At 40.3% G+C, this 23791-nt stretch overlaps 2 protein-coding genes across 6 annotated transcripts in view; one reads left to right on the top strand and one right to left on the bottom strand.

Annotated features, from left to right (window-relative positions):
* Positions 1-401: 401 nt before the first annotated feature.
* On the top strand, positions 402-8008 carry si:ch73-70k4.1 (PE-PGRS family protein PE_PGRS26). Its single transcript, XM_067414076.1, has 4 exons — positions 402-634; positions 750-882; positions 2175-3595; positions 7768-8008. Exons 1-4 carry the CDS (start codon positions 498-500, stop codon positions 7838-7840), a joined length of 1764 nt encoding a protein of 587 aa, XP_067270177.1. The 5' UTR covers positions 402-497; the 3' UTR covers positions 7841-8008.
* Positions 8009-8063: 55 nt separating this feature from the next.
* Positions 8064-23791, bottom strand: part of prkcz (protein kinase C, zeta) — a 149752-nt gene continuing 134024 nt past the window's right edge. For all 5 annotated transcript variants that reach the window (XM_067414071.1, XM_067414073.1, XM_067414075.1 and 2 more), the window contains one exon: positions 8064-14008. In XM_067414071.1, the coding sequence (XP_067270172.1) occupies positions 13921-14008 (88 nt within the window). In that variant the 3' untranslated portion in view covers positions 8064-13920. The remainder of the gene's footprint in view (positions 14009-23791) is intronic.

The following is a 23791-nucleotide window of genomic DNA, read 5'->3' as shown; positions in this document are numbered from 1 at the left end:
AACCCCTCTCAACAGGCTCCATGTTGAACTTTTTTGACATTACAGTTTAACATAAAATATTATCAACAAAACAATAGTGCAACAATACACCTAACGATGATTTACATTAGCATTTTTATGCATTTAGCAGACACTTCATCATCTAATACAATGTATCAAATGATAATGATACTAATAATAATAATGAATCAAGCCAATAAAGAAATAACAATAATGATGTTAAACTGAATAATTAAAATACTTTGGAACGTTGTTATAACCACACTAAAGTTCAGTCTCTGAACACCTACGGTTTTATGATCAAATAAATAATAGAAATCGGATGCCGTATATTTCTGCAACGAAATGTCATTCAAACTGCGCAATCAGTGCGCAGCTTCAACGCAAAAATACATCTGTGACCGAACACGGAAGTAGTTCAAAGAAAGTCCCGCGTAGTTTTTATTGTTTGGATAGTCCATATGCCTCTGACAGTGATGCAGGGATTTTACAACTGAATGTCTACGATGTCTAAACTGAAGAGGAAGAAATTATCCGTTGAAGAGAGTAGATCTGAGCAGCACTCGAGGATCAAGAAGTCAAATGACAGTGTGTGCACAGTAACGTTACAGGGCAGCAAAACGTCTGCAGGCAGGTAGGAAGCCTGATGATATGAGTTTAATACTCCGCAAAAGAAGCTATCTTCATAATAATATACAATTATTCTCTATCATATTGTACTTGAAAGTGTTTTATATTCAACGCTACAGGGAGAGATGGTGGGAGAGTTCTGAATTAAGTGACGCGGAGAGACTCTGGGCTCTTACCTTGAGAGCTCTTTGCCCAGCCCTGCAGTCTGATCAGGAGGAATCTATTCCACAGCTCCCCCCACCTTCATCCACGGTAATACATCAGGTTCTAATGAAAGAGTAAGGCTCTATGACTGTACAATCTAGGAGAATAATTAATGGTTTAACCTTTCAGATATTGTAAAATGTATGCGATACAATACTGTTGTATGACCTTATTTAATACAGGATGAATGATTTGTGAGGTGTTATTTCCTGCACTGTGTCTTGAAATGGATGTTAAATGCAAATAGACACTGTAAGGTCTATAGATGACATCTTACGATCACATTATGAGGCAAATGCTCTGAACACTTCATTCCCTTCATCATAAGATTAGGAGTAAACATGAATAATAATAAAAAAATGATTTGCACGGATAAATCATTTATTTAAAAAAATGCTGCAATATTACATAAAAACAAAAACAAAACAAAAAACAAGATTTTTCCATTTTGATTTCATAGTGACTTTAAAAGCAGGACCCACCCTCTAACTGAGACCGCAAATCTCACATTTTCCTCTGTACATGGGAACAGCAGGCTTGATGTTTTTTTCCATGGAGATGAGAGGATGAACACTACTGAATTGTCCTTTCCAGAATTATCAACAAGGCTGTAGTGTGCTTTCCTGGTCAGCATGTTTATTTAATAAATGGCATTTACACGTTGGTATCCCATTACTTAAAAACACACAACAAATAACATTTGAGGCACAAATCCCAAACAATTAAAATACAGTAATATCAGAATTTTGTCATCTGTTTAATTGATTCAGTTGATTGTATTAAAACGCATTTTTAATTAATAACTTTTTTATTAACCAAAAATAATAATTAGGAAAAACATTTGTATATATATATATATATATATATATATATATATATATATATATATATATATATATATATATATATATATATATATATATATATATAAATGTTTTGTAACATGTTTGCAAAATGTATTTATTAGATATTTTGTTTACTCATATAAAATACATAATGTAATGTAATATCCTAAGGTTGATGATCAAAATTTTCATAATGTTAAGCACCTCCTTTCATTGACCAAATACTTTTTAATGTTGTATACCTTCTTTTTTATCATTAGAAATTATGGAATGTTAAAAAGGGCTAAGGATTTTTTTTTTTTTTTCTGGAAAAAGTGTTAAGTTTTCTGATATCAGTTTTTTCCCCCATTGATTCTCTATGTCATGTCATCATGACAACATACCTTGATTTGACTGTTGTTCTAAACTATTAACAAATCTGGTATCCAAGCTAATGGAAGGGTCTTATTTACAAGTGTGATCATTTGTGTCATTTTTTTTTCTCTATTTCCTCAGAAAACTCCTGTACAAAAAGTAAGTGATTGGAGGTGGTGCAGTGCAGATGAAGATGCTAATCCCCCTCCAGATCTCCCAGATCCATCTTTTCTCCCTCACCCACCACCAGTGAATGACTGCAAGAACCCTTCACAGCCTCCAGCAGCAAAGAACATTTCTTTGTTCAATCAAGAATCTGACCAACCAGCACTCACCGATCAAGAGAATTATACATCCTCACCTAATCTGGAGAGTGTGTCACTTTGTGACATACAAACTGCTCAGCCGCACCACCTAGAGGACAAAGTGAATTGTGTTGAGGGTTGGCAATTGTCTGACAAACGTGGTGAAAAATTTGGCCAAGTGGGGAAAGTATCAGAAATGCAAGAGCATACAAGAGGATATAAAGTTGGAATGGATGCGAAATTAAGATCAGGAGGATCTGGATCAGGATTGGATATAGGGTCAAGAGCAGGAGGATCTGGAGCAAGATTGGATGCAGGATTAGATGCAGGATCAAGAGCAGGAGGATCTAGAACAGGATTGGATGCGGGATCTGGAGCAGGATTAGATGCGGGATCAAGAGCAGGAGGATCTAGAACAGGATTGGATGCGGGATCTGGAGCAGGAGGATCTAGAACAGGATTGTATGTAGGATCAAGAGCAGGAGGATCTGGAGCAGGATTAGATGCAGGAAAAGGAACAGGAGGATCTAAAGCTGGATTGGATGCAGGATCTGGAGCAGGAGGTTCTAGAACAGGATTGGATGCGGGATCTGGAGCAGAAGGATCTAGAACAGGATTGGACGAGGGATCTGGAGCAGGAGGATCTAGAACAGGATTGTATGTAGGATCAAGGGCAGGAGGATCTGGAGCAAGATTGGAAACAGGATCAAGAGCAGGAGGATGTGGAGCAGGTTTAGAATCGGGATCTAGAACAGGATTGTATGTAGGATCAAGGGCAAGAGGATCCGAAGCAGGATTAGATGCAGGATCAAGAGCAGGAGGATCTAAAGCAGGATTGGATGCGGAATCAAGAGCAGGGGGATCTGGAGCAGGGAAGGGTACAAAAACAGGTGCAGGAGGATATGGATCAGGGCCAGGAACAATACCTGGAACAGAAGGATCTGTATCAGTCATGGGTACAAAACAAGGAGCTGGAGTATCTGGATCAGCACAGAGAGCAAAATCAGGAGGGTCTGGAACAGGGCAGTGGGCAATTTCAGGAGTAAGAGGATCTGGGTTAGAACTGGGAATAAAACCTGGAGTAGAACATGGAGCAAAACCAGGACTTAAAGAATCTGGGTCAGGGCAGGGAAGAAATTCAGGAGCAGGTGAATCTGGATTGGGGCAAGGAACAAAATCTGGTCCAGAAGGATACGGAGCAACATCTGGATTAGGATTGGAGTGCTGCCCAATGTGTCTAATACAATTTCCTAAAGGGTGAGTGAATGTTTCATATAAATAAGTACAAGTACAATGCAGAATCAGAGTTGACAACAAAATCAATGCATCAGTCAATGTAAGGTTCTCACATTTGCTCCAGCAGCAACCCAAAATGTTACATGCATATAACCTACAATATCCCAACATTCCCCAATTTGGCTTGCCCAGAGAACATCATTGTTGTTTGGTTTTGGCAAATAGTCTTATTGAAAATCCACATGAATGAATTAAGACTTGTATTTCAGAAGGCAATACCTGAAGTTCTTTGTTGTTCTTTCCTGGAGTTCTCAAAAACACCTGAATTCTGAGAGTTTGGCCTGTTTAATCGACATCTGAAGTCAATTAAACAGGCCAAACTCTGAATTCAGGTGTTTTGCGGAAAAGCAGCACAAATGAAGAAGCGGGGAATGTGATCTGCTGTCATTGTAGAGTTCGTGCATGTTCTAGAACACCAGAGACTAGAAGACTGAGATCAGCTTTGGCATTAGAGATGTTAATCTGGCCCTTTAGGTTAAACCAGGACATCTATACGCTCACTCTCATGAACCCCTTGGCAAAACTACACCGTAAGATGAAGTGTTGGTGGATGGAATCATGAATTCTATCACCTCTTTTTAAATGGCCAAAATAAAATTAGTCATTTGTTGGAGAAAGACATTTTATTTTCCCTAAATGAATGGATTTGAGTGTTTGCGCCTTGGGTGCTGGTGGAGCACTCCGAGATGGATATCACAGCCACGGTTATGTAACTCGCTCCTGGATGTGATGTCATCCCTGCAGATGTAGAGCAGAGGATCCAGTTCAGATGGGATTATATTTGATGCTTTATGAACACTTGAGTTTTTATTTTGATTGATGAACATAGCAACAATTATCAGCTGTTATTGTTGTACTAGTATGAAATACGCAAAGTATTACACAATACATAGCATTGAATGGAGAGAGACTTTATTATGAGGTGGTGCAGTGATTGTTTTAGATGGTAACAATCCAGCACTTTATGATAAACTAGTCTTTAGATGTACAAAAATGAGTAATATTTTAAAATTATAATTAATTGAAATGAGTTTGAGAATAAATACAGAACGTTGGCATGTCTTGCAATTTAAACAGCATTTTTATTTTATTTATAATTATGCATTCTGCTGAGTTCTTAATTGAAAGACTACATCATATTTGTACTTTATAAAAAAAAAAAAATTTTTTTCATTGCATGACCACTTATACAGTATATGAAATGGGAGTTAGGACTTCAAATTCATACATTTCAGGTTACATTTTTTGACATTAAAAGCAACATTTGTTCTCTTTTTAAATCTACTTAGAGATTAGATAGAATGTTATACATTTACAAATTTAAGTTAAAAATGTATTGTTCATTTGTTAATTCATTTTTAATTCATAATACATAAACTAATGTATAGACTCATTTGTTAACATTAGTTAGTTTTAATTAACTTGGAAATTAGCTCACATTGTATTAACTAATGTTAACAAACACACATTTTAATTTAAAATAATTTATTAATAAATGGTGAAATTAACAATAAGGCACATGCTGTAGAATCATTGTTTGTTCATGTTAACTAATGTTAACAACTGAAACCTTATTATAAAGGTTTTATATTTGTGTACTTATATTATAATTGAAACTTGTTCAAAAGTATCATACTTTTAAAGCTAAAATCTTGATGTTGGATTAAAACAGTCAACTGTTATATAGCCTGTATAATCACATACCAGTTTATAGGCGTCATTTTCACCCTGCTGCCATCTTTAATCAATGCCAACTCTTCAGAAAAGCCGTTTATGAACTTTCCTGCCTGTGAACTTTGGAGCACTTCTCAGAAAGAGGAAACACTATTGAAACATGGCAGACTGTGAGTGTACTTAAAGAGTGGAGGAAGAGAAACTCGAAGAAGGACAGTTATTCATCAGAACGGGTCAAAAAGTCACCAGATTCTTGCGAGGTCCGAGAGCAGCGCTCCTTCGGCGTGGTGGGCAGCGCTGAACGTCGTAGAACAAGAAAGCACTTTGTTGCGAGTGCAGGGCTGGCGTGCGCCGCTGCCCGCTTTCTGCCCGCCGTGTGTACATTGGCCAGACTGCAGAGCACAGCAGAACACAGGCGGCCCCGTGAGAGAGACACAATGAACGCTCTTGTCTAGGGAAGGACAGACAGAGAAAGAGGCAGATATAGAGAGCGAGTTTCCGAGGGCGTCGATACGAGCCGTGGGCAGGACTGGTGAAGAGATGGAAATCTTGATGGAGGGAATCAAGGGAACCGGTGGGTTGGCGCGTGTAGATTCACAGAATGGTTTTGAGGTTTGCTGCTGGGAAGCATCAAGCCGTCTGGGTTGGAAAAGGGATTAGAGAGGAAAGGAAGGAGCCTTGAAGGGAACACAAACAAATGGATGCGAGTGGAAATGAGTGTCGTTCCGAGTCGTACTATAGACGATCGTCGTAATGTCAAATTTGAGACCCGGTGACCTCATAGTTATTGTGTGCTTGTTAGCCGGCAGCATACTATAACAAAATATTCCTCTGTGCTTTATTTTTGTGTGTGGATACATCATTAAACTACTGGAAATGGATTTATTCACTTCTGGCGTTCTGTGTCTGCTACTATAAAATAAAAAGCCACCAACCATTCATTAACATTAAAGGGATGGTTCAACCAAAACGGAAAATTCTGTCATTTACTCACCCTCAGGTTGTTCCAAACCTGTATGAATTTCTTTCTTCTGCTGAACACAAAAGAAGAAATTTTGAAAATCTTTATTTTTTATTTTGAAGAATAAAGAAATACTATAAAAAAAAGAAAGAGGGCGAACTATTTGAATGGGTAAACCCAGCGTGATCTGCCAGTGATTTGATTTCGCCCGGCAACTCAGCCTGGAAATCTGCACATTCATTTCTACACTTCTGCTGGAACCAATCACATTCACACACACCAATCACACTGGCTTATCCACCTGGCGCGCTATTGGCGAGTTTAACGCGATGACAGATAGAGAAACTTATAATAGGGTTCCATGATTTGTTAAAGAATTTGTTCCATGATTTGTTTGTTTTTAATAGGTTTTAAGACAAACCATTTGCAAATTTATCAGTCAAAAAACCATTGCTGAGTGTTTTCTCCTTAAAACCGTGTACCAGCTTATGGCCTCTTTCTATTGGCTCTTCTATGCACTGAAAGTTTTGGGGCTTTCTACCGGTAGTGCTTTATATTTGAAAGCCGATAACTGATATATTGATAACAAAAAAAAAAGTCACACCATTAAAAGCCATGTCCCAAGCACACAATGTTCTCATTATAATTGTATGTAGCCTATGTAATAGACTTGCGCTGCACATGTTGCACTTAACTGTATTTTACTTTTTTGAAGTGATTCCAATCATATTTCAAGCAATTATCAGCTTTAATATATTTGCCAAATTTTCTTATCAGGCCGATAACGTTAACATTAAAAATAAACATATATTGTCCGATAACCGATATGGTGGCCGATATATCGTGCATCCCTACATTGCATACTTTGGATGTACTGCACTTTATTTGTACTATATCATTTTATTAGTACATTTTTATTTACCTTGTTTATTTGAAACTCAGTAAAGATATTGTTTTGATAAGTAAGATCTCTGATTGCAGTCCTTGAAAACCAAAAAAGCAGTGCTTAAAGTCCTGGAATTTTATTTTACAGTATCTGTACGAACCCTGGTCCCTAATGGTAAAGTGTTACCAAAATGAGTTTCTTCAATCCTAGAAAAAGGTGCATTCATTCTGACAGATGCTTTCAGCAAATGCATGTTGGGAATTACCAAGAGAAAATCTGAGAATCATAAATTATTGAAGTGTTTTCAGATAAATGTTTTTTGAGTGATATCAGGGGATCGGCTACATTGTAAACAGCTTTTCTCTACAGTCCAAAAACTTACATCAACATACATTATTCCCAAATCGCTTTCGAAAGATAGTGAGGGATCAATAACTTATCATGACTCAAAAATCTCATTTTGTATCCAAAACTGCTTATTGTGCAAGAGAAAATTTGTCTTGCTTTAGCACAGCCGTGCTTTGGTTTACAAACCACATATTACTGGAACAGACATTGATTTCTCTTTAGTTATTGTGTTAGGATCTAATGTGTGTGTGCTTTTTTTTCCAGGTTTACCCAAATGGAATGTGATAGTCATCTTGCACAATGTTTATCAGAGATGCATGACGATATTATTTGGTGATGATAATGAAATTCTATTATTTTGGATATCTGTGTTTTCCTTTGTGGCTACATGCTTGCAAAATATTACTTTAACATTTTGATTACTGTAACCAGTGGACCTGTTAAGTATTTCTAATAAAATATGATCGAAAAATATGCATTATGCAATAAAGACAGTGTTCTCTCAGTTGTTTTTCTTTTCATTTTTCCACACCCAGAAATCATGAGACAGGAAATGTGAAGTCATTACAATGAACATTTACTGATTTACAGTTGTTATCTAAGATGCTTAAGACTTAACTTCATAAAACCAAAGACATGTTCACACATCTCTCTCTCTCTCTCTCTCTCCCACCCTCAGCCCACAGAAACTGTACTGGAGCTTTCATTTACAATAATTTATAAAACAAACACTTCAAATATAAAAGTATTCCCCCTGTAGCACATTGATAAGAGCGTAATTTGCTTTGGACTCAACGAAAGGAAAGAACTGAAAAAAAGAAAACTGTTTGCGACGGCTTTTGTATTTGGCGAGTTGATAAGATGTAAGGACATTTCTTGCTTAAAAATGTTTTCAGGGACAGGAACTTTTATTTTATTGCAGTCTCGGGCTCTGAGTTTGAGACTAGCGGTCGGGACAGCTGGATTCAGAGATCCTTTATAATGGTGCAGAAACAGATTTATTCATCTCGTTTGTGAAAAATTAAGGGTTAAATTACAGATATTTACAACTATGCTAAACTTAAACAAAAAAACAAAGGACAATCATAAATCGGACTGTTTCATGTGGATTCTGTACATTATCTTGAGCTGGTGGAAAATTAATTTGGTCGGATGAAGATGGATTATTACTTGGTCCTTTGCAATGTATCATAGTACCTGTTCTCAAACAGTAAGGAATGAAAATGAAGGAAAATTGTCATGTAGGGCCGTCTTTATGTTAAAAACCTGAAAATTCACACCAGCAATGGCCCTGTCAAACAATGCTTGAATGCCACTCGTTGGCAGTTTGCATTCACCTGAAGTTCCTGTCATAAACAAGCCATACATCATTCATAAAGAGTGGAGTTCCATGAACATTTTGTGGCTGTTTCCGTACCAGCTTTTCATTAGAGAGCTGAAAACATGGTGGGGTAATCTGGTTTTGCTCTCTTCCTCGTTATCGTTGCGTTCGTCACGCGTGTTATCTCCTGGGCCGTTCTTTGTTCTTAGCCCGTCTGCTAATCTCGCTGCTGTCTGACACAAAAGCAGCTAATTAATCCTGTTAACATGGCAGCAATTCTTCATACAGGTCTGATTTCTTCAAAGCATTCACATCTAAGAGTGTCGTCTTCACTCTTCAGGAAGAGGGGGAACTAAAAAAAACAAAACTTGGAGATTAAATGCAACAGAAGATAGAAAACATATCTAGTTGCTTAATAACACCATACTTTATCACTGTGAGGATTAATCAGTCAAGCTAGCCTGCGATTGGCTGTTTTGATGTGAAATTGAAAGCGATGCTTTTGTTGTGTTTCCCTAGTGGAAAACTGTGTTCGGAATAGCATACTAACACGCTACTCTCACCAGCTTTGCAGTATGTATGCTGTGCACAGTATGCATAGGATACCCAGATGATCCATCTACTGCACTTGCCAAGACACACACAGCGCAGAATAGTGTATCCCAGAATGCAACGCACACAACTTGACCTTCAATTTCCATCTCTTTTTTTTCTTTTTGGCTCATTGGACACATTTTTAGATAAAATCGAGTTTAGAAAGTCATTATAAGTTGCTTATATGCAACATCCCAAGATACCATGTGACAATCTGGCATACTAATGTTTATCGACATAATCATTTTGCATACTATTTGTACTATATATATATAGCATCTACAAGTAGTAGGCTAGAATTCTATTCCGAACACTTTGTGCTAGTTGTGTTTTATACCGAGTGTTGTATAGGCTGATTTTGGGCACAGTTCGCCATGCGTTGAGGTAATCTGAGATTTACATCACTTGCACAATTTTACCACCACATAACACCAGAGACATGATGTACAAACCCCTTGTTTGTGTTCTCTCGCCCCTCAACAGCACGCTATTGACAGATCACACGAGTACAACACAAAACCCTCTTATCGGGAGCAGCCATTTGAGTAATGTAGAGTGCGGTTTTAAAGAATGCTACTGTAATATCAAACCTATAGGCTCATTGGAAAATTGTTCCTGTGCCAACATTTATGCAAAATTATATTATTTTGCTTCTTGCATGATTGCAGCAATTATCAAAATGAGTGGCGCTAAAAGTGCATTCAGTTTTATCCGAGACAGATGTATGTGTGTTTGGGAATGTTTAATTATATGTTGGTTGTTCTAAGCATCGAGGCAGTACGGAAATTACATATCTGGTTCGCCAATTAATGCCAGTTTGACTATCGGGAAGAAGTCTGTGCGCAAAGGGAGAACTCGCGAGCATCCCCCTGAAACCTAAAATGACAAATGAGACGCACCATCCACGCAATTTTGTGCAGCCCAATTTTTGAGACGCCGCACGTACAACAGCAAATGCGCAAGAAAGAAAGAAGAGTCACAACAATTGTAAGGCGCTTCTGTCGAACTCAGCCATCCGCGCTCATCCTCGGTTGAGTATACTCTGAAAGAAATCGAAGTATTCCCGGGCCTTTAGCTGACAGACACCAGACATTTTAAGTCCACAAGAACGTATGAAGTGTGCATTTCGGGACAGGGGCTTTGAGCTTTTATTGTGACTTGTGTTTCACAGGATTCGTATCCAAGCAGGTTTACTACATCAGAAAAGCCATATGGAGCTGATTATGCGATGCAAGCGTCAAACACCCCGTTTACCCCTGGTATTAAGATGCGTTTTGTTAAATCAGGTCACAAGTAGACAAGGGAGACTCATAGGATACACATTTGTCCACTTTCAACCACTTCTGTCCCGATTTCTTAAGGGGAGGGTCTATGGCAGGGTAAATGTATATGTTTTTTCAATCTAATGGGCACAATTAACATACGAACTTGCTTGGAGACAACAGAAAAACATTTTCTTTCATTTCTGCTCTGATAGCGGCAAGATCCAAGATCACTCCGAACGATGCAAGTGCGTGTTAGAAATCAGGAATGGGGAGTGAACGTTGTGCTTGGAATGTTTTTAATCTTCAAACCAAACTTTGGTCTGCAGCCAACAAAGTTTAAATCCGTCTGGCTAGCACGCTTCCCGTAATGTTTACACGTTAGGTCAGGGCGGAGAGCAGGCAGGCCGGAGTCCTGCAACGGGTCGGGTACCCGCATAAAAGTGGCTAAAACGGGTGGATTGTGACATTTATAAAATTCACGGGCGGGGATGCGGGCGGATAATTAACTCTGTGCGGACGGGTAGTAGCGCAGATCGGCAGATGAAAAATATGTGCAATATTTCTGTGGCAAAGTGAACGAGAGAGAGAGAGAGAGAGAGAGAGAGCTTAACGGGGTGTGATTGTGAATGAGCGTCACCTGCGAGCCACACCGGTCTCGAGTCCTCTGAGGCAGCTCGGAGGCATATAAGGACGAGAGATCACCAGACCTGGATTTGACGTTGAGTTTTGTTTACGTTTTATTATGTGTGTGCACGTGGCAGATGTCCGTGAGGGGCTACCCACGTTACTTTCGTTTTGTTTGGTTAAAGTCTTTTAAATGTTCGCCGGTTCCCGCCTCCTTCTTCCCCCCTCGAACATATTGTAGGCTGTTACAATTTCTATGTCCAAGTTACCATTACACATAGGTCTACATGCAACAACGATATGCCATGACCCATCATGTCACCACCACTGCGACATTGAAACTTCTGTTGATGCCTCTCGTAACCCAGAAGGAGCGAGCGTTGCAGGAGTAGCAATGGATGAAGTAAAAGTAAAGTTGGTGAGTGGAGTAGCTATATGAAATTGTTGACGAGTCTTTAAAGGCACTTTAGCCTGTTTAGCCCATTCATGACGCTGTTGATGTTGAGAGAGGTGTAGGATAAAAAATAAAGCATTCTAATTTGAATGTTTTAGCGTGTGTGATTTATCGCGGGCACGGGTCGGGTAATGGGCCAAATATTAACGGGTCTGGGCGTGTGCGGATTTAATTTTGATATTTTCACAGGTCACGGCTCGGATCTGGTGCTAAACCTTGCGGGTATGGGCGGGAGCGGGTCTCCAAAAATGGACCCGTGTAGGACTCTGCGGCAGGCTTTTGCGGCTGTTCGAACATTCGACCATTCAAGCGCTTACACTACGAAAGCAATCCGGTCCAATGTGTTCGACAACCTCTGGAAGTGGTCGAAAGTGGACAAGCTCAAAACGTTTTACACCCCGTTCACACCTGTATTTAGCGCGTTGCCCACTTTTGACAAAACGCATCTTAATACCAGGTGTAAACAGGGCCGATGTGATGCAAGTGTCAAATGCCTGTTTAGACCTGGTATTAAGATGAGTTTTATTTGATCCGATCACAAGTAGACGAGGGAGACGCGTACCCGTTTACAATCACTTTTGGCTTTCTACCACTTCTATCCTGAATTCTTCAAGGGGTTTGTATGTGCTTTATTAGATCGTTCACTCGAATGGACAACATAAACTTGTGCAATTGACATCTGAACACGCCCGGAGACGGAAAAACATACGGAGAGCAGCAGCTTTTGTTTCTGCTCTGATAGCCACAAGACTACAGCAACCGCTGTTAGTGCGTGTTAGAAATCAGGAATGGTGAGAGAACATTGTGGTTTTCCACAGCTTGCTTCTACATGTCTTTAAACTCTTTTATTGTGACTTGAGTTTCACAAGACTCGTACCCAAGCACTACACATCGCATATGCAATGCTGTACCAATCAGCCATATGGAGCTGATTATGTGATGCAAGCATCAAAATGTATTAGTTTACAAATCATGCATTATGGTAAAAGTGTTTCCAGGTCATAACATAGTATTGTGCAAGAACTGCTAAAAAATAAGTCTTTATTAATCAATAACCTGCCACTGTAATCATAATTTGTGTGAAAAGGAATGAAAGTTGTTTTACAGCCACTAGTGTTCATTTCAGCTGGAATCTAGTGAAATATAGGTATGTTTTTGGAGTTTTGCAAAAATGTCGGTAGAGGCAGATTTTTCCATTGAGCCTAGGTTGGTAATATTACTGCCATGTCTGATGTATTTGGGCTTTGTGACTATTCCAAGACCTTCTTGTCTTGGTTTCAACATATGTATCAGTGTTATGTAAGTTAAAAAAACGAAACAAAACAAAAACACCTGCAGCTCACATTTCTCATTGGATGGTGCATTGGAAAAATCAACTCCGATCTAACATGGAGTTCAGAGCAGTTTGGAGCATGGTGAATTTTGGATTTTTGAGGCACTTCTTCAAAACAAAAAAACATTTTATCTCCCATTTACTCTGTAAAATCAACATGGGTGGTTAAAAGCTAGTGGTTTAAAGCACAGCTACCCACTGTTTAGGAAACCATCATGGTCATGAATTAAAATGTGCCACTTTGCATCATAGAAGGCATCATAAATTCTTCGATTGGCTACCTACACTATAATACAACATTTACTTTTAAACATTATACATTCTTGTTTTGCTTGAGGATGCACCTCATACAAGATTAAAGAGATTTTTTTTAAAAATGGAACGAAAAAGTCGAACAAAATAAAAAGTGCACATTAAGTTAGAACTGTCATATTTAGCTAGGGCTGATGGGAAATGTAGTCTCTGAAGGATGCAGGCACACATCGATGGAGCTATCTCGAGTCCCAGGCAACAGTGCGCTTACACTCACACAAACATGGGTGTCAAAAGGAAAGAGGATGCCGGGAAGCAGGAAGACAATCAACAGCTGAAATTTGGGGAATAGTTCTGAGTTTGTTTTCTGAAGTTCCTCCAGTCGTTTCCTTTTCCAGTGTAATCCTAAAATAACTCGGGGAGGGTCCGAAACTTGAAGTCTTAGTGTTGCTTTTTGTCTTTAAAGCAGTTTGAAGGAAAGTTCTTCTCTGTGAACACATAGTCTGAGCTAAGCTCAGCTGTAGTAGTCTCATGGAGCCGCAGGCAGAGAAACATCGGCCGTATTGTTCTTCCCTCATACGGTTTCTTCAGTGGAGAGCAGCAGAGGATTAATGTACTCAAATCCCTCAAACTCAGACTGGTCTATTCTCTTTATCACATCCCTGAGGAGAGAAACCAACATTATTATTGAACGAGCTACAGTTCAACCGTACATGTGGCTTAAAGCAAAGAATGTGGGGAAAAATTGAAGGCTAAAATAAAATTACCGATAAGTGCTAACAAGAATTGCAGGGAAGGACTAGTTGCTGGCATCACATCTTTAACATTTATACATTTAGCAGACACTTTTTATCCAAAGGGACTTACAAATGAGGAATACAGCAAAGTGATTCACCCTAAGGAGGCGATAATGCGAGAAGAGCCAACAATACACAGGTTCAAACATTGTCGAGAAGAGTATTTTGAATATGTGCCCAATTTGACCTTCTGTTTACAGTGTGATTAAATACAGACGAGATTTTTAACATTTCTTTTTGTTTAAAGATTGATTGAAAGAATGGAAAGAATGGAGCTATTTTTACACAAGATTAAATTAAAAATGCACAATAAAATCCTGGAAAAAATGTATTAATGTTTCTACAAAAAATATTAAGTAGCACAACTGATTTGAACATTGATGATGCTAATAATACATCTTTCTTGAGAACCAAATCAGCTTATTATAATAGTTTCTAAAAATAATTGCAAGAATCATGTGAAACTGAAGACCGGAGTAATGGCTACTTAAAGGGTTAGTTCACCCAAAAATGAAATTGATATCATTAATGACTCTCCTAATGTCGTTCCGCACCTGTAAGACCTCCGTTCATCATCGGAACACAGTTTAAGAAATTTTATAGTCCCAGAGCATATGCAGTCTATGCACACTTTACTGTCCATGTCCAGAAAGCTAATAAAACATAATCAAAGTAGTCCATGTGACCTCAGTTGGTTAGTTAGAATCTCTTGACGCATCGAAAATACATTTTGGTCCAAAAATAACAAAAACTACGACTTTATTCAGCATTGACTTCTCTTCCGTGTTCCTCAAATAGTCAAACGGTCATGAATCAGTGAATCAATTCGGATCGCCAATGACACGTGATTTCAGCAGTTTGCCAGTTTGACATACGATCTGAATCATGAATCAATACGCTGATTCACAACTGTTTGGGTCTTTATTTGAGGAACACGGAAGATAAGACGATGCTGAATAAAGTCATAGCGAGGTTTTAAGATGAGCAGAGGTCTTACGGGTGTCGAACGGCATTAGGGTGAGTCATTAATGACATCAAGTTCATCTTTGGGTGAACTAACCCTTTAAATCAGAGGAATTTTAAAAATTTTAAAATAGAAAACAGTTATTTTAAAATTGAATTTCACAATATTATTGTTATTTTATATTTTTAAGTTTTATATATATATATATATATATATATATATATATATATATATAAAATCTGGTAACAATTTAGTATAGGGTCTAATATTAATAGGGTATATTGGGTAATAATAGGGACGCACTATAGCCTAGACGCACCCTAGCGGCAGCAAATCTAATCTGCCCGCAAGCGTCGTCTAGCAACTCTCAATACCCTTCTGAGCTGTATTCCCCTAACTCTTGCCGGGCCAATCACATCATGTATAGAGTCGGTGGGCGGGGCCATAATGACGACGGCCGAGTTGCGTTTGCGACGTGCTTCTAGTAAACACAGAAACTGGCGAACGGCGGTCTTTCGAATCAGCTTTGACCGCGACTCTGGAAGACTTGGAGTTAAGCTTTTCTCTGAGAAAAGAACAAAGAATGGCACTGAAGTCATTCTTAAAAAGGGAAGATGTGTTCGGAGTTTTGCCGACCGGATACGGTGAATGTTTAATCTATCAACTAGCTCTGTTTCACCTTCATTGCTCTGGTTGGTTGTAGCGCTATCCTATCGCGTGCAGAGGGAGTTTGAAAGACAACCGTTTATCCCGCCCCTCGGATTGAGCCCTGTCAATGGTGAGTTTCCAGACCAAACATCTTGATGTGGGTCTGGCTTGTCAGGCTAGTTGCACTATTGACTAGTTGTTTATTAGCATGCATATATTACTAGGATATTGGCAGTTTATCAGTACTCATAAAGCACATAGTAATATCTCATTCTACATGGACATATTCTACATTCCTTAATCTTATAATACCTACACTTAATAACTACTTTACAACTATTAATATGCAGTAATTAGGAGTTTACTGAGGCAAAAGTCATAGTTAATAGTTAATAGTGAGGATTCATAGATATACAAAATATCTGGTATATTACTAAAAAGATTTAATCTATTATTATAGTTTTTTTTATAGATTCTGCTGGGGATATGTAAACTTATGAGCACATCTGTAAGTGCAGCCTGCCCAAAAGAAACAACATCAGCGTCAAGGGGCTGGTTAACCACAAAGGGTGCAGTGGGCAGACAGAATTTCACTAGAGTACAATTGAGAAATTCAGCGGCGTCTTTCTCCTCTTGGCTATTTTCTGCACTTGGAACGATCCTTTACATGTCTAAAGAGATGGTAACATTCTTGCTGAAATCAGACCTCTTGGTCTTCAGAACCTCAGAAATCTATTGATCTATTTTATCAGCCTGTTGAGGATACCGCACCGCTGCAATGCTCCACCTCTTCTATGGCGTAATGCTGAGACGATTCAAAACTAGTTTATCACGTTCTGTCAAAAACGGTCTATGGAGGGCAGTTCTCTTCTCCAACAAGCTCTGCAAGAACTGATATTTCACCAGATCCGGGATCAGTGCCCAATTGTGTTTGTGCTACGTCTGTTTGAATAAAGTCCCCAAAGGGCCACTTGACTGTATGTGGGTGTGTGTGAGGTCGAAAAGCCTCCAGCAAGAGTGAAACCTAAAATAACATGAATGACACCTCTATGCTGTAATATCAGGCTCAGGTTTCAAAGGGAGTGCAGGGGGGAAGTGTGTGATGCCACAGAGGAAGAAACACAGAAAGACGGACATTCTGAGCACTGACCAAAATAAACAAGCCTCTTTACTGCACAAATGTTTCTTCAGATAAGAATAACAAGGTAGAGCCAAGAAAGAAAGAAAGAAAGAAAGAAAGAAAGAAAGAAAGAAAGAAAGAAAGAAAGAAAGAAAGAAAGAAAGAAAGAAAGAAAGAAAGAAAGAAAGAAAGAAAGAAAAAGAAAGAAAGAAAAAGCGGCAACCTCCCGCAGTTTCTCTTGAAGCCAATATGAAAGTGACTTAAACTGGAATTCATTAACTGACTCCAAAAAGGAGCAGAATCTCTTTGACCACTTTGATTGACAGGTGGACAGCCATTTATCAAATGGCAATGGCCAGCTTGTCTCTACTTTAAAGCTACACTGTGTTAGCCTAGAAATCTAGACGCACCCTAGCGGCAGGTCAAATTTAATCTGCCCGCGAGTGTCGTCTAGCAACTCTCAATACCCTTCTGAGCTGTATTCGCCTATCTCTTGCTGGGCCAATCACATCATGTATAGAGTCGGTGGGCGGGGCCATAACGACGACGGCCGAGTTGCGCTTGTGTGCTTCTAGTAAACACAGAAACTGGCGAACGGCGGTCTTTCGAATCAGTTTTGACCGCGACTCTGGAAAACTTGGAGTTAAGCTTTTCTCTGAGAAAAGAACAAAGATCGGCACTGAAGTCATTCTTAAAAAGGGAAGATGTGTTCGGAGTTTTGCTGACCGGATACGGCGAATGTTTAATCTATCAACAAGCTCTGTTTCACCTTCGTTGCTCTGGTTGGTTGTAGCGCTATCCTATCGCGTGCAGAGGGAGTTTGAAAGACAACCGTTTATCCCGCCCCTCGGATTGAGCCCTGTCAATGGTGAGTCTCCAGACCAAACATCTTGATGTGGGTCTGGCTTGTCAGGCTAACACTGTGTGATATTTTCCCCCATCTAGCAGTGAAAAGGTATGTGACCATCCAGTGAATATTAGTTTCTGTTCCTCTCAATTCTGATTTCGTGGCCGATTTAGTCCAAGATTAACATGGCAATCCCCCTCTTCACATTCGACACGGTGCCATCGAGTATTAAAACGCGAAAGGCGAAGCTTGAATTTATGGGTATATTTAACTAATGTACTTTCAAGATGGAGGGACAAAATGGCGACCAGCATTCAAACCCCTCACCCGTATGTATTGTCAATGGCATATTATAAACTTACGAGAATACTTTATTACTTGAAAGAAGTAAATATACATTAATGAGCACATATAGTTTTATGTGTTTTTAGCTAAGAATGAACTAAAAAAGTTACACAGTGTAGCTTTAAACTTCAAAACTGCACTTCAGAATCCTATGGGTGACGTCACGGACACTACTAAATTCTATAATATATGGTGTAAAAAACGTCTTAGTGCTGCCCTTAAGGTTGAACAGTGGCTACTGCAGTTGAATTTTCCTATTTCACGTTGTAGGTCATTGTGACATATACTGGTTCTTCCAATGGCTCACTACCACACCCCTGGCACAAGCTCACCACGCACTAAGAAATGTTTTTCCGTGATCACATGATGAGAACGGCTTCCTTCCAGTATGAGCGTTCATGTTGCATGAAGTAGAAACATTATGAATGAAACTTACTTGACACTTGCTTTCAACATTCTAATAAAGAAAATATGGATAAATAATGCAGTTGTGTCAAGCTTTTCTTGTAATATTTTTGCCGCCCGTCAATGTCTACAGATAATTTTCATACTTATGACGCTTTCAGATAAACCCTGACATGCAAGTGGTTGCCGTGGTAATGAACAACAATACCATAACATGCTGGCGTATATAGTCTAACTTTTATTTAAAGGTGCACTATGCAGCTTTCCGTCCACTGGAGGGCGCCTATTCAAAACAAATGCGTAATTTGATGACGCAAAGTGTGAGCGCAGCATCTTGGGAGATGTGGTCTTCTCATCACAGCCGGTGGAAAATAGGACTCGGGCAGAAATCACGTTCATGCATGCGGTTATTAACGTTACTGTAGTCTAAAGCAGAGCAGGACCGAGTATTATGGACCTGAGCACGGCTGCTGGAGCGATTGTTAAACAAATACCCGCCTCGCGAATACCGGGACTTTTATTATGACGGGACGGGACACATTCGCCGGGCGCCTGCATAGATCCGCTCTTCCGGTTATGATTTGAGGTAATGTAGCTCTGTTTATCATATTAGATACATTTAAGTGTGTTTAAAAAGATGTTATGACTTTACTCCGTGGGTTCACTTGTTCACACAGCATAGAGTAAAGCGCTCCTGCCAAATAAAAGCCGAAACAGAGGGTAGCGCAGATGAGACGCAATTGACAGGCGACTCCCTCAAATGCAATGCTGAAACGTCCCTGTCCTTAGTTAAAATAGCAATTTCCTCACAACTTACAAATAGTTGGAAACTTCTGGGATATTGTAGGTACTCAACAGAACAAAATATATAACACTGGCCTAGTGGTTTTTGGATATTTCACTGCAAAAATACTACATAGTGCACCTTTAAGGAAATCTGTTTATAATAGGCTATTAGGTTTGAACTTATTGGTCCTGCACTGCTTATTGATTCAGTTCATTTGAATAAATACATTGCATGTATTTGATCTATTTTTAGTTCAAATATAGGATTTGACTGTTCAGTGTTCATAGATTAGATAGTAAGTTAGTCTCATTTTCGCTTGTGTTGCAGCTTCGCTAGCATGAATGAATGAATGAGCATTGTTGGCATAGGGAGTTAACGCAGTTTGAGCCAGCGGCTCTATTGATAAGGCTCTGGCCCTGTGTCTACATACATTTCACCCTCCTCCACTTCAGGTGAAGGTAGGGGAGAAAAGTCCTCTACTTTAGATGACCGCTCTGTTGCAAAGTTACTGGCAATCCAGTATTTTCCAATCCACTCTCCATCTTTGTGAGTCAGACAGCTGTCAATCAATCCGTCACTGCGGTGCACGCCCACCGCTCGGCCCCACCCTCGGTTTGTCCCCTCTGTCTCCGTTGGGCTCTGCCCACTTTTTGAGCAATTTTCAAATATTGCCAGTGGCTGGAGGTAGGCTCTGAACAGGGGTTGAGTTACCCTTAAAGAAACATTTCTTTCACATTTGTGAAAGAATGCGTCACTCTCAGGAGCTCAGTGAATTCAAGCTTGGTACTGGGGTTTGCATGGCCGATCTGCTGCATCCAAGCCTTATATCCCCAAGTGCAATACAAAGCGTGGGATGCAGTGGTGTAAATCACGCTGCCACTGGACCCTAGAGGAGTGGAGACGTGTTCTCTGGAGTGACAAATCATACTTCACTGTCTGCCAATCTGATGGATGAGTCTGGATTTGATTGGTGCCAGGAGAATGGTACTTGCCTGACTGCATTGTGCAAAGTGTAAAGTTTGGTGGAGGGGGGAGGGGGGTTATGGTGTGGGGTTGTTTTCAACCGGTTGGGCTTGGTCCTTTAGTTAAGATTTAGGAAATCTTAATGCTTAAGCATACCAAGACATTTTGGACCTTTTTATGCTCCCGACTTTGTGAGTACAGTTTGAGGATGCCCCCTCCCTGATCCAACATGACTGCGCAAGAGTGCACAAAGCCATGGATGAGCGAGTTTGGTGTGGAGGAACTTGACTGGCCTGCACAGAGTCCTGACCTCAGCCTGATAGATCACCTTTGGAATGAATTAGAGCGGAGATTGTGAGCCAGGCCTTCTCATCCAAAATTAGTGCCTGACCTCACAAATGCCCTACTAGAAGAATTGTCAAAAATTCCCATAAACACACTCCTAAACCTTGTGGGAAGCCTTCCCAAAAGAGTTGAAGCTGTTATAGTTGCAAAGTGTTGGCCAACTCCATATAAACTCCATAAACCCTACGGATTAAGAATGTGATGTCATTAAAGTTCATGTAAGGGAAGTGTCCCAACAGTTTTGGCAATATAGGTTGCTTCAGAAATCTTTGATGAGTAGAAAGTTAAAAAGAACAGCTTTTGATTGAAATAGAAATCTTTTGTGACGTTATAAATGTTTTTACTATCCCTGTTTATCAATTGAATTATCTTGCTGACCTCAAACTTTTCAACGGCAGTGTAAATTATGTGTAGTCAGCTAAAATAGATCATACACAGGGAATCCAAGTTCTTTTATAAGTCGTTTGTGTAAGCATGTAAAAGGGAATCGTGTCTCTAGTCGCAATGCATTCGGGTTCATCCTTTTCCGCTGCGCTCTGAGACACATCTCACTCTGGACGCACATTCCTTTAATCCAAAAGACTAAATCTCTTACAAGGAAGGATTTCACCCCCCAACAGACCCCCACCCCCCACCCCCCTTTTTTTCGTCTGCCAGATCCGTCAAACAAAAAAGGCTTCCATCACTTCCTCCCCCTCCTCCTCTCCTCCACCGTGTGGGACGTCAGGCTTTTCCAGAGCTCGCTCTGCTTTTGAAGTGTCTGGCTGCTGCGTTCCTTTGAAGCCTGCTTGGAAAATCTCATATTGAACTAAGAACCCGCCGTGGCTCTATAGATTACTGTCTGTCAGTTCATCTGACTGCGGCCCACTTGCATTCTGCTAATTATGAGTGACAGGTTTACCGACAAATTGACTTCAATCGGCTTGTAGACAGCAATGATTGTGTACTCAACAGTTTGTGTTCATAGTTCGAGGTCTATCTTGAGCTTCTCATGGAGAGCGAAGATATCAAATCACCTCAAGATATTGGATGACCTCATTCGAAAGCATCACATTATGTCCTATGGTGGCCCAGTAGTGCAGCCATACTAAATTAAACCACAACACAAAGAAATCACCACAACACAGCGGAATTAAACCACAACGCAAAGAAATCGCCACAACACAGCGGAATTAAACCACAACGCAAAGAAATCGCCACAACACAACGGAATTAAACCACAACGCAAAGAAATCGCCACATCACAACTGAAACAGGGCACAACGCAAAGAAATCGCCACAACACAACTGAAACAGGGCACAACACAACGAAATCGCCATAACACAACAGAAATTCTCCCGACCACGAGGGGGCTCTCAGAGTGTAATAAAGTTAGTTTTCCTTGCCATTGCTCTATAGATTGGCCAAATATATAAAGACTACGATCGGTTTTAAGTGTGTAACCATTAAATATCAACATGAAATATCAATTCAAAATCACATGCTTTATAGCAGCATATTTATTCTCGAAAATTTTACACGCTGTCATGGCGCTTGATGCCCAAGGGAATCATTTGTATGAATTAAAATTACTTTTAACATTTAAAAACAGACATGTTATAATTCCACAGCTTTGTTGTATTCTAAAAAAACTGACTCAATGCACAACATTGGGATTTGAACATTTAAACAACAACAACAAAAAGTCATTTTAATTTCATAAAATTATAAGTTTCAACCACTTGGTGGAATTGGCAGACGTTCCCTTGGTCTTCAAGCGCCGTGATTCCGTTGTGTTGTGGCGATTTCGTTGTGTTGTGGCGATTCTGTTGTGTTGTGGCGATTCCGTTGTGTTGTGGCGATTCCGTTGTGCTGTGGCGATTTCGTTGTGTTGTGGCGATTTTGTTGTGTTGTGGCGATTTCGTTGTGTTGTGGCGATTTTGTTGTGCTGTGGCGATTTCGCTGTGCTGTGGCGATTTCGTTGTGCTGTGGCGATTTCGCTGTGTTGTGGCGATTTCGTTGTGTTGTGGCGATTTTGTTGTGTTGTGGCAATTTCGTTGTGTTGTGGCGATTTCGTTGTGTTGTGGCGATTTCGTTGTGTTGTGGCGATTTCGTTGTGCTGTGGCGATTTCGTTGTGCTGTGGCGATTTCGTTGTGTTGTGGCGATTTCGTTGTGTTGTGGCGATTTCGCTGCGCTGTGGCGATTTCGTTGTGTTGTGGCGATTTCGTTGTGTTGTGCCGATTTCGTTGTGCTGTGGTGATTTCGCTGTGCTGTGGCGATTTCGTTGTGTTGTGGCGATTTCGTTGTGCTGTGGCGATTTCGCTGTGCTGTGGCGATTTCGCTGTGCTGTGGCGATTTCGTTGTGCTGTGGCGATTTCGTTGTGTTGTGGCGATTTCGTTGTGCTGTGGCGATTTCGTTGTGTTGTGGCGATTTCGTTGTGTTGTGGCGATTTCGTTGTGCTGTGGCGATTTCGTTGTGCTGTGGCGATTTCGTTGTGCTGTGGCGATTTCGATGTGTTGTGGCGATTTCGTTGTGTTGTGGCGATTTCGTTGTGCTGTGGCGATTTCGTTGTGCTGTGGCGATTTCGTTGTGCTGTGGCGATTTCGATGTGTTGTGGCGATTTCGTTGTGTTGTGGCGATTTCGTTGTGCTGTGGCGATTTCGATGTGTTGTGGCGATTTCGTTGTGCTGTGGCGATTTCGATGTGCTGTGGCGATTTTGTTGTGTTGTGGCGATTTCGCTGTGTTGTGGCGATTTCGATGTGTTGTGGCGATTTCGTTGTGCTGTGGCGATTTCGTTGTGTTGTGGCGATTTCGATGTGTTGTGGCGATTTCGTTGTGCTGTGGCGATTTCGTTGTGTTGTGGCGATTCCGTTGTGCTGTGGCGATTTCGTTGTGCTGTGGCGATTTCGTTGTGCTGTGGCGATTTCGATGTGTTGTGGCGATTTCGTTGTGCTGTGGCGATTTCGTTGTGCTGTGGCGATTTCGTTGTGCTGTGGCGATTTCGTTGTGCTGTGGCGATTTCGATGTGTTGTGGCGATTTCGTTGTGCTGTGGCGATTTCGTTGTGCTGTGGCGATTTCGTTGTGTTGTGGCGATTCCGTTGTGCTGTGGCGATTTCGTTGTGCTGTGGCGATTTTGTTGTGCTGTGGCGATTTCGTTGTGTTGTGGCGATTTCGATGTGTTGTGGCGATTTCGTTGTGCTGTGGCGATTTCGTTGTGTTGTGGCGATTCCGTTGTGTTGT

The sequence above is a fragment of the Pseudorasbora parva genome, chromosome 13, assembly GCF_024679245.1.
Source record: "Pseudorasbora parva isolate DD20220531a chromosome 13, ASM2467924v1, whole genome shotgun sequence".
NCBI lineage: Eukaryota > Metazoa > Chordata > Actinopteri > Cypriniformes > Gobionidae > Pseudorasbora > Pseudorasbora parva.
Note: the sequence above shows the minus strand (reverse complement) of the source record. Positions and strands in the feature narration are given on the sequence as shown.

Bases quoted from the DNA above. Each gene is read 5' to 3' on its own strand.
- si:ch73-70k4.1 (XM_067414076.1), top strand. From the start codon at position 498: ATGTCTACGATGTCTAAACTGAAGAGGAAGAAATTATCCGTTGAAGAG. The intron at 883-2,174 runs GTAATACATCAG...CTATTTCCTCAG, and splicing joins TCCCCCCACCTTCATCCACG to AAAACTCCTGTACAAAAAGT. The intron at 3,596-7,767 runs GTGAGTGAATGT...TTTTTTTTCCAG, and splicing joins CTAATACAATTTCCTAAAGG to GTTTACCCAAATGGAATGTG.